An 11,629-nucleotide genomic window follows, 5' to 3' on the forward strand; every position below is an offset into this window, starting at 1 on the left:
TTCAGCACCCTTTCTCTTCATTCCTTAATTAAGTTAGATAATGAAATTAACCAATTTATTGCTAATTATATAATTAAAGTCAATTAAAATTTTAATTACAAATATTTTTGGAAAATAGTTTCACTTAAAATAGAGGAAATTTTTAAAATATAAATAACATTTTTAATATATTTTGATGTATATATAATGTAAATAATATTGAATATATAGTCGGGGTAGGGAGAGGGCAGGGACTTCACTCTCCATCTCCATCCCCATCTCCAATTAGGGATCCCTATTAATCTCCATTAGGTGGGGGAGGTTGAGTAATTGGCGAGGATGGAGAAAATTGTCATCCCTAAGTAGCTTTGTTAATTAAACAATCTATCTAAGTTTTATTAAGCAACCTAATTAAGTAATTACTATGGAAGCTTATAATTAACAATTTACTATTAATTATGTAGATAAAGCAAACTAAATTAATTAGTGTTAATTATGTAAACCATTGATGTTATAAAACACAAAAATGGGGTATGTAAATCATATTCTATATGTAAGGTTCCGTTTATGTTTATTGAGTAAACATTTATTGACAGTGCCACCTAGGTGCCCCGTCAGCAAATGCCTCATTAATTGCATTTGCAAAAGCAAACTTCAGTTTTTGTGCACTTCACCCATGATGTTTATTAGCATTTTGTTGACGTGGTGCCTGATGGTGCCTATGTGTCATAAACACCTTCATTAATTGCTTTTTTTTATTTCGTAGTCACACAAGTACAAAAACGTAAACAGAACCAAACACCCTGATTATTATTGGTAACGGAAGAAGAATGTGGAAATCAAAGATTATTCAAAATCTTCTCAAAATACTTTATCCAATTTTGTAAGGAATCATAACTTGTTTTATTCTATGGGATGTATATCTAGTATAGGCCTGTAAACGGATCGAATTCGAATCGAATCAGGTTAGATTTGAATTCGAAACCGATTATGAACACTAATATTCGAATTCGATTCAATATCAAATCTTTGAGTTCGAATTCAATTTCAATTATCAAATCGAATATCGGATTTCAATTCAAATTCGACTGATTGACTTTTCGAATATGAATTCAAATCCGATTTGATTCAAATAAACACTGTATACATTTTGCAAAGAAAGTGTGAAGAATTGGTATCTACTGTGTGCAGAACATGACATTCTATCATAATTTCAATCATTGTGAGGGTATTCATATTCTGAAATGTAAAATTCCATTAAAATTTAAAGCCAATATGTATTGTGTTCTTCCCTGCACACTGCAAATGGGCGACTTAATGTTAGATCACGTTCTTTTTAGCAAAAAAGTTAGTGTTGGGTAAGTTACACTATAGTAGTATAAATGAATGCAAAATCAATCATAGGACAACAAGAACCTTTCCCCCAAATTTGTGTGTCAAAATGGGTTTTCCAACAACAATAATAACAAGTAAACAATTCAGCCAAGTAACAGAAAAATAGATAACAATCACCATACAATAGCACACCAGAATTTTTACGTGGAAAACCTCAAATTCGGGGAAAAACCATGGGACCTATGGTCCGTAAAAGTCTTCCACTAATTCAGAAATTAATGGGTACAATAGTCTTCTCTAGTTGCAACTAGAGGCTTACAAACATCAAGGAAATAATCCTTGGCTCACAAGAACAACATTAACATCACCAAATGCAAGGTGGATACAACACAAACATAAGTTTAGATCTCACCAAGTTGTTATAAATTTGAATTGAGAAGTAGAGAAAAAGAAGAAGAATCACCAAATCTGAACTGGAGTGGGATTCTTAATTCCAACACTTACTATCATCAAGAACGGGCTTGAAAGGAACCTCCAAACTTGATCGTGAATGGAACAAGAGCTAGCTTTTTCTCTTCTTCACAAAACTCAAAGAACCAGAAAAAAAAACTTTCTTTTTTTGGCTATGTATATTTTTTTTTATCTTTCTTCTTCATTTATCTCTGTTCGGTGGTTACTAGTTTGACACCACTCAAAAAAACAAACCGAAAATATGGTAACCACTTTACCACTATTCAACTCCCTTTTCTTTAGGGAGAAAATGAAGGTGGGGTGGGACCCTCCATATGGGTTGGACCCACACCCAACAATTCTGCCCCTCCAGCTCATATGGGGAGCTTCATCAAACCTGCAACTTGTTTGCAGAATTCAAATTTGTTTCTAGGCAAGGACTTTGTTAACATGTCTGCACCATTCTCATCAGTATGAATCTTCTCAATGTTCAACAACTTAATATCCAACACATCCTGAATCTAGTGGTACCTTACATCAATATGTTTGGATCTTGAGTGGAAAGTTGGATTTTTAGAGAGATGGATAGCACTTTGACTGTCACAATAGAAACCATATCTTTCTTGCTTCATGCCCAATTCTTGTAAGAACTTCTTCAACCATAGGATCTCCTTATAGGCTTCTGTAGCTGCAATGTATTCAGCCTCTGTAGTAGACAATGCAACACACTTTTGAAGTTTGGATTTCCATGAAATTGCTCCCCCTAAAAAAGTCATTAAATATCCCGAAGTGGACTTTCGGGAATCAACATCACTAGCCATGTCTGCATCAGTGTACCCATCCAGCATGACTTTACCATTCCCGAAGCATAAGCATATCTAAAAGGTACCTCTGAGATACCTGAATATCCATTTTACTATTGTCCAATGTTCTTTGCCGGGGTTAGAGAGAAATCGACTAACTATACCAACAACATGCACAATATCTGGTCTCGTGCACACCATAGCATACATTAAACTGCCAACTGCTGAAGCATAAGGCACTTTCTTCATTTCAACTTTGTCTTTCTCACTTGTAGGACATTGTTTAGTGTTAAGCTTGAAATGACCTGCAAGTGGAGTAGTCACTGGTTTTGCATTGCTCATGTTGAACCTCTCAAGAACCTTCTCAATATATTTTTCTTGAGATAACCATAACTTCCCATTCTGTCTATCTTGAGAGATCTTCATACCACTTCAGATCATTGTCTCAAGTCCATCATTGCAAAAGTCTTGCTAAGCTCATTTTTCAACATGTCAATCTTGTTAGAATCTTGTCCAACTATCAATATAAAGCAAGAAAATAATGAAATCACCATCAGAAAATTTCTTTACAAATACACAATGATCTGAAGTAGTCCTACTGTACCCATGATTAACCATGAAGGAGTCAAATTTGTTGTACCACTATCTTGGTGTTTGTTTCAACCCATACAAGCTTTTCTTTAATCTGCACACCAAATGTTCTTTTCCTTTTTCTTTGAATCCCTCTAGTTGCTCCATATAGATTTATTCTTCCAAATCACCATGAAAGAAGGCAGTCTTCACATCGAGCTGTTCAATTCCCAAATTTAAACTTGCAACTAGTCAAAGCACAACTTGAATAGAAGACATTTTCACCACATGAGAGAATATTTTTCAAAGTCGATACCCTTTTTCTCACTGAAACCCTTCACACCCAGCCTTGCCTTGTATTTTTTTAGTTGTGAGCCACTCTCATCAGATTTCAATTTATAAACCCATTTGTTTTTTAGGGCCCTTTTCCCCTTTGGTAATTTCACCAAATCATAGGTGTGATTCTCATGTAAGGATTTTAATTCCTCTTGCATTGCTTTCAGCCACTCATCTTTTCTTCTCATGTGACATAGCCTCTTGATAAGTCTCTGGCTCTCCCCCATATGTCAGCATCACATACTCATGTGGAGGATACCTAGTGGAAGATCTTCTCTCTCTAGTTGATCTTCTAAGCTGAACCTGTGATGAAGGAATTGGAGATACATGTTCATTCTGTACTTCCTCTGTATTTTTATTTATAGGAGTTTCATCACTAACTGTATCATCATGTTCATTTGGTACAACTCCCCTGTGATCACCATCAACTGTAGGTGGAAAAACCAGATCCAAGTTAATTGGAACATCAACAGAGAATTTTGGTTTCTCAATTTTTTTTTATATTTTTAATTGTTTGATCCTCAGGAAATACAACATCTTTGCTTTTGATCACTTTCTTATCCACTGGATCCCATAACCTATACCCAAACTCTTCGTGCCCATAGCCTAAGAAGATGCATTGTTTAGCCTTGTTATCAAGCTTGGATCTTTCATCTCTAGGAATATGAACAAATGTCCTACAACCAAACACTTTCAAATGACTGTATGATATGACTTTCCCTATCCAAACTCTTTCAGAAGTATCTCCATTCAAAGGAATTAAAGAAGAAAGGTTGATGAGGTCAACTGCAGTTCTCATAACCTCACCCAAAAAGGATTTGGGTAACTTAGCATGAAAGAGCATCCATATGATTCTATCAGTAATTGTTCTGTTCATTCTCTCTATTACTCCATTGTGTTGATGAGTCTTAGGAACACTTTTCTCAAGCCTAATACTATGGATCCTACAATATTCTTCAAAAGGACCCCTATATGCACTTCAACTTATTCCTTGTTTCTCTCTCAACCTTGGCATGAAAATACTTGAAACATCCAATACCTGATCCTTAGATTTCAAGGCAAATGTCCACACTTTCTGGAGCGGTCATCAATAAATGTCACAAAATATAATACACTACCAAGAGATCTATCTTTCATGTAACAAACATCAGTATGAACTAAATCTAAAACATGAGGCTTTCTAGATTGATGAAATTTATGAAATGCAACTCTATTCTGTTTGCCAGTTAAGCAATGCACACATGTTTCAAGAGGCATACCTTTCACATAAGGAAGAAGATTTTCTCTAGAAAGTATCTGAATCATTTTTTCACTCAAATGTCCAAGCCTCCGGTGCCAAAGCTCAATGGATGAATCATAACTGCATTCACCTCTCCTTTGCTCAACCTTGCTTGCATCACATAAAGGGTATTGTGCTTCTTTCCCTTTGCCACAATGAGTGAGCCCCGACTGAGCTTCCATTTTCCATCACTGAAGGTATTTGCATAACCTTCATCATCTAACCTGCTAGTGGAAATCAGATTTAGGTGGATATAAGGAACATGTCTAACATTCTTCAAAATTAATTTGCAACCAGTATTGCTATCTAGACAAATGTCTCCCATGCCAATAATCTTAGATGTACCAACATTCCCCATATGAACATGTCCAAGATCACCTATAGTGTAAGTTGTGAAAAATTCACCATGGGGAGTAACATGAAAAGAAGCACCCGAATCTATGACCCAATCATTGTTTGGGCATGCAAAGTTGACATAACTATCATCACAAACAATAACAACATCACCCTCGGCCGCAACAACTATATTATCTTTTTATTCTTTCTTGTCTTCACCTTTCCCTTTGGCTTGTTCTCTTTTCTAGACCCTGCATTCATTTTTGTAATGTCCCGGTTTATTACAGTGGTGACAAATGATATTTTTCTTGGACCTAGACCTTCCTCTGGTTTTATCATATTTGTTACGGGAAACTCTGCTCTTACTTCTTCCCTATCTTTCTTTCTTTTCTATTACAAGAGCTTGAGATTCTAAGTAAGTCCCTTGTTCTTTTCCCCTGGACTCTTCATTCAACAAAGCATCTTTGACTGTGTCAATGGTTACTATACCATTAGGGGCTGAATTACTAACTAAAACCACCAAGGTTTCCCAACTGTTAGGCAAGGAACTAAGTAACAATAATGACTGCACTGCATCATCCAGATTCAATTTCATAGTAGTCAATTGATTTATCAAAGCTTGAAAACCACTCAAATGTTTAGACATATTAGTCCTATCTTTATATCTCAAGTGTGCTAGTTTTCTAATCAAGGCAACCTTGTTTAAACATGCTTTCCTTTCATAGATAGACTAATTTTTTCCATAAAACATCAGCCCTAGTTTCTTGTGCAACATTGTGAAAAATATTGTGGTCGATCCACTATCGGATTTGGCCTACAGTTTTTCTATGCATGATTCCCCATTCATTACTTGACTTGAAACCTTTACTTCATCACCTCTTATGGGTAAGTACAAATCTTTGCAATAAAGAATGTCCTTCATTCTGGGTTTCCAAATGGCATAATTCGATGAAGTCAATTTTATCATAACATCCGAGGATTCCTCCATTTGTATCAACACAAGCAATTAATTTCAACCAACTGGCTCAGATACCACTGTTGGGTAAGTTACATTATAGTAGCAGAAATAAATGTAAAATCAATCCCAGGACAGCAAGAACCTTTCCCCCAAATTTGTGTGTCAAAATGGGTTTGCCGACAACAATAATAACAAGTAAACAATTCAGCCAAGTAACAGAAAAACATATAACAATCACCACACAATAGCACACCGGAATTTTTACGTGAAAAACCCCAAAATTGAGGAAAAACCACAGGACCTATGGTCCGTAAAAGTCTTCCACTAATTCAAAAGTTAATGAGTGCAATAGTCTTCTCTAGTTGCAACTAGAGGCTTACAAACATCAAGGAAATAATTATTAGCTCACAAGAACAGCATTAACATCACCAAATGCAAGGTGGATACAACACAAACATAAGTTTAGATTTCACCAAGTTGCTGTAAATCTGAACTGAGAAGTAGAGAATAAGAAAAATAATCACCAAATCTGAAATGGAGTGGGATTCTTAACTCCAACACTTAATATCATCAAGAATGGGCTTGAAAGGCACCACCGAACTTGATCTTGAATGGAACAAGAGACAACTTTTTCCTCTTCTTCACAAAACTCAAAGAACAAAAAAAAACTTTCTTTTTTTGGTTCTGTATATATTTTTTTCTTTCTTCTTCGTTCTTCTCTATTCGGTGGTTACTAGTTTGACGCCACTCAAAAAAACAAACCGAAAATGTGGTAACCACTTTACCACTATTCGGCTCCCTTTTATTTAGGAAGCAAATGAAGGTGGGGTGGGCCCCTCCATATGGGCTGGACCCACACCCAACAGTTATATCACTATACTCTTGAAAATTTTATTATTTAATTATTCTATCTAATAAAAGACAAAGAAATAAGTCTTTCAATTATAGTAACTTCAGCAATTACTGTTGTTTACATACCAGAAATATAGTTTTTCCAATGTTAAATTGAAAGCATAGATTTCTAAACCATCTCACTAAAAAAACATGTGTAATTGCAGTATGTTTAGTGGCTTGCAATCTCTGGCAAGGTCTGACAAAAGAAACATGTGTACTTGCAGTATGTTTAGTGGCTTGCAATCTCTGGCAAGGTTCCCCACCAAGTCCAGCAAAAAAATATTTTGTTCAGCTCATATTTTGAATAGAAGAAAGCTCTTGCAGGCTATCTATGTAGCTATAATATGCACACCCTTAAGTGAAGGTGTTGGCCAACCAGGAGATTATTTCGTGTATATCGTTTTGTACAACTAAAACGGTTTTAGGTCAAGAATCTCCATGTGAATAGAAGCATGGAAGCCTGTTATTAAGAGCAATTTGCTTCTATATTTTTGAGTAAAAGATTACAAAAAAAAATTAAAAACTCAAAGCATGAGAGCTTACCCATGTGAATAAAATAAAATGCTTGAAGCAAGTATCCAAATGAGCTTCTTCCTTCAGACTGACAATCTTCTGAAAATGTGAGTGATAGATGTGAGCATATACCCGAAATAGTCTTTTGAAGATTGTCTTAACAACATCTCGGAAATTTGAAGGAAATGGTGCCCCTGTGGGGGGAAATAGATGAGCATAAAATATTTCCGTGAAAAAATGTTCTAGTATTATTAACACCATGGAACTTCACATACCCAATTTTTGAGGAAATATTGATTCATCATCGAGCTGAGATTCAATCCAATCCATCAAATATTCAACATATTTTGGTGTAGATACCTCAATGGGTTTCTTTATTTGAACCCCATCAAACCATCTATATTCATACCTGTGGAACATCCAGTTCCTTAGAGAACTTTCTTGGCAAATGCATAATAAGCAGAGACCTATTACATATGAGAAAAATTAAAAAGAACTTCCAGAGGCTTGATTCAGCTGTAATACTGTAATACTGTAATCATTCTCTAATATTGAAAATCTGAAATTTTTAGAAAAATTAAAAAGAACTTCCAGAGGCTTGATTCATTATCTCATTAGAAAAAGAACCGAAAAATCTGAAATTTTTAGCATAGGAACCATTCTTTAATATTGTAATCAAATTACCTTGGGAAAAGAGGTAGGGGCGGCGGCAGGCGTGGGTTCCTGGGGGTAGTTGTGGATTGCAGCACAAGAAGGTGATGCTGGCGATTCACACTGAGACTGAGAAAAGAAGATGATGGGTTCCCGATGGCAATCGTGGGTTGCAGGGCGGTGACTGAGAAAAGAAGATGATGATTCACGATCTCACTGTCACTGAGACTGAGAAAAGAAGGTGAATAGTGATGGGTTCCTAGTGGCGATTCACAATCTCACTGTCACTAAGAAGACAGAGACCGAGAAAAGAGAGATAGAGGTGACGAGATGCAACGACGACGATGAAGGGCGATGACCGGTGATGGACCAATGGTGGTTGCTTGGGTGACATCCGACGACGACAAAGGGAGTGACGGAGGTTGGAGGGTTAGGGTTTTACACTTTTAGGGTTTTGAGAAGAGGAGAGAGAGGTGGTAAGAAGGTTCAGGTTCGGTTGAATGAAAGAGTTCGATGAGATTTTTGAATTTATTATTCGTTAATTTTTATTTTTTTAACCTTTATATTATATAATAGATTAATATATATTATATATATAGACCTATAAACCGTATTCGAAAATCCGATTTCAAATCCAAAATTTGACATAATTAAATCAAATTCGGATAATTCAAATTGGACATTCGGTTGAATTCGAATACCATTTTTTTACCAATTAAATTATCTAGTGAACATTTATGTAGTGACATGGCATTATGAGAGATAGAATTAAGAAAGTATGTGATGGTGACAAGGAATCGTAACTGGTTTTGACTCGAAAGTTCAGAAGTTCGGCTTTAGTCAGCTGTTTGAACGGGAAGATATTTCGAATGCAAGATTGGAAGAGGTTGTTCAAACTTCAAACCGTGTGAGCATAGACTTGCACCGACTGAAGTCGGTTTCTGTCATTCAACCGGTTGCAAGTTTATAGTAATCTTAATCTACTCTAGTAACGTGTTGAAATGTAACTGAATTCGAAGTCCGAACGCACTGGATCCGGAGTGGTATCCAAACCGCCCACGCTTACGCTTTTCCTTATTTTTCCGGCTTCTTCGGCCTCCTTCCTTCCTTGCTCTCCTCATATTTCCAATGCAAGGCTATAAAGGGTGTCCGAACCTTTTGTTTTCCGTCTATTATTCTCCTTTGTCAATGTGAAATTTTTAATTGAAGCATTTGCCTGCAATTGATTGATAAATCGTCTCTGGTTCTTCATCTTATCTTCAGTTCAGTTATACCGAGGATTGCCAGGGCTCTCTCTTTCTCTCTCTCTGGAACGAACCATCATTGAGATTCTTCTTATATTTACAAAAGTAAATAGATTTTTTTTCATGGGGTTTTAATTACATGGTTGGGCTCGGCATACCGTCTGATATGCGGTTATTCTATTCTTATTCATGGTTTAAGCTATGTATTATGGTTCTTGAGGCACTATAACTGTTTTAAGAAATGACTGAGAAAGTCGATTAATCCTTTCCCTTCCTTTTCTTGTTTAGTTGCAGTCGGTAGTGCTTCAGAATCAAATCTGCGACCACGGAAGGAAAAATTTGTTGCAATGCCAACTTCTAGAACTAATGCGAAGAAGTGCTTGTACCAAGGGGAAGCTAGGCTAAGCAGTTTACCCGATCACATTCTTCATCTCATTCTCTCTTTTCTCCCCATAAAAGATGCTGTACGGACCAGTATATTATCAACAAGATGGAAGTACCTGTGGACCTTCATCACCCATCTTTACCTAGATGATGAGCTCTTGTTCTGTGACAAAACTGTCATTATTGCATTGATCCTTGTCGTTTTAATGCTTGGATAAATGCTGCGATACAGCACCAAGTTCAAAATCTCTCCCTCAGCATTCCTGTGAAACAGCCTATTAATCTGCCTCGGTGCCTCTTCACCTGCCGGTCTTTAATTTCACTGAGGCTGGAAGTGAATTATCAGCTTAAACCTTCTCTTTGCTTTTGTTTTCCATCCATCAAGAAGCTTCACCTGAGTTTCATTACATTTTCTAATGATTACTCGACAAACAATTTTCTCTAGCTGTCCAGTTCTTGAAGAATTACAAATAATAGGATGCAATTGGAAAAAGCTTAAGGTTTTCAACATTTCTGCTCCTGCATTGAAGAGCTTAAGCATAAGTGATTTTCATTATAATTGTAATCGCGGTAATCCTGGTGAAAATGTGGTGTTCAAGTTATATGCCCCAAGGGTTGTGACACTGGACATATATTTTTGGGCAAGAGTCTATTCTCTAGGGGACCTACCTTCATTAGCTGCTTTTTCAATTCATAGTGATAGATACTCTGAAGTGAGCAATAGAAAATTTTGCCTCGTATTGCTTGATCTTCTTAATGTGGTCTCTAAAACTAAAGCCAAGCGTTTAAAAATATCAGGCTCTGCATGGAGGTAAGATTGCTTCTTTCAACCATCTCCTTCTATTGTCTTCTATCTTTTGTTTTCGTACTGCAATTCATTTAATCCTCTATATAACGGGCATTTATCACCATTTTCTCCTAGCATCTGATCTATGGAGATTGTAGTTCCCTCCTGCCTACATTTGGTAACGTGAACTATTTGGAGGTGTTTCCAAGCTTCTGTGAATCTGATTTGCATCTGTTGGCAAAATTAACCAATTTACTCTTAATCATGTAATTAAAGTTAATTAAAAGTATTTTTGAAAAATAGTTTCACTTAAAATAGAGGAAATCTTTAAAATATAAATAATATTTTTAATATATTTTGAAGTATATATAATGTAAATAATATTGAACATATATAATCAGGGTAGGGGCTTCACTCTCCATCCCCATCCCCATCTCCAATTAGGGATCCCTATTAATCTCCATTAGGTCGGGGAGGTCGAATAATTGGCGAGGATGGAGAAAATTGTCATCCCAAAGTAATTTTGTTAGTTAAACAATCTAAGTTTTATTAAGAAACCTAATAAATTAAAGGTGTAAAGTGTTAAAAATTTAGTGAATTAATTAGTATAAATTAAGTATTTACTATGGAAGCTTATAATTAACCAATTTACTATTAATTATGCAGATAAAGCAAATTAAATTAATTAGTGTTAATTATGTAAATCATTCATGTTATAAAACACAAAAATGGGGTATGCCCAGTTTTGACTCAAGATTTTAATGCAACTCATATTCTATATGTTTGGTTTGGTTTACGTTTATTGAGTAAACATTTATTGATGGTGTCACATAGGCACCTAGTCATCAAATGCCTCATTAATTGCATTTGCATGTATTGAAGTTTGCAAAACCAAACTTCGGTTTCTGTGTCTCTCCCGTTTAAAAAAGTTTCATTGTGGAGCTATCTAAATCAGGTAAGCAAGCATTTATTAGCATTTTACTGATGTGGATATGTATCATAAACACCTTCATTAATTGTTTTTTTTGGTTTAACAGTCGCAGAACCACAAAATGTTTATTAAGTAAAAATTAACGGAACCAGAGGAATGTGGAAATGAAAGATTATTCA

General features: G+C 35.7%; 1 protein-coding gene across 1 annotated transcript; it reads left to right on the forward strand.

Moving 5' to 3' along the window:
• Positions 1-9,014: 9,014 nt before the first annotated feature.
• Positions 9,015-10,547, forward strand: LOC148880917 (F-box/FBD/LRR-repeat protein At5g56420-like). Its single transcript, XM_088977548.1, has 3 exons — positions 9,015-9,908; positions 9,965-10,037; positions 10,132-10,547. The coding sequence occupies exons 1-3, from the start codon at positions 9,696-9,698 to the stop codon at positions 10,545-10,547; spliced, it is 702 nt and encodes a 233-aa protein (XP_088833674.1). The 5' UTR covers positions 9,015-9,695.
• The last annotated feature ends 1,082 nt before the right edge of the window (positions 10,548-11,629 follow it).

The sequence above is a fragment of the Nelumbo lutea genome, chromosome 1 (genome assembly GCF_056320005.1).
Source record: "Nelumbo lutea isolate HS-2025 chromosome 1, American lotus-T2T, whole genome shotgun sequence".
Lineage (NCBI taxonomy): Eukaryota > Viridiplantae > Streptophyta > Magnoliopsida > Proteales > Nelumbonaceae > Nelumbo > Nelumbo lutea.

Bases quoted from the DNA above. Each gene is read 5' to 3' on its own strand.
- LOC148880917 (XM_088977548.1), top strand. From the start codon at position 9,696: ATGCCAACTTCTAGAACTAATGCGAAGAAGTGCTTGTACCAAGGGGAA. The intron at 9,909-9,964 runs GTCATTATTGCA...GCTGCGATACAG, and splicing joins TCTTGTTCTGTGACAAAACT to CACCAAGTTCAAAATCTCTC. The intron at 10,038-10,131 runs GCCGGTCTTTAA...GCTTCACCTGAG, and splicing joins GCCTCGGTGCCTCTTCACCT to TTTCATTACATTTTCTAATG.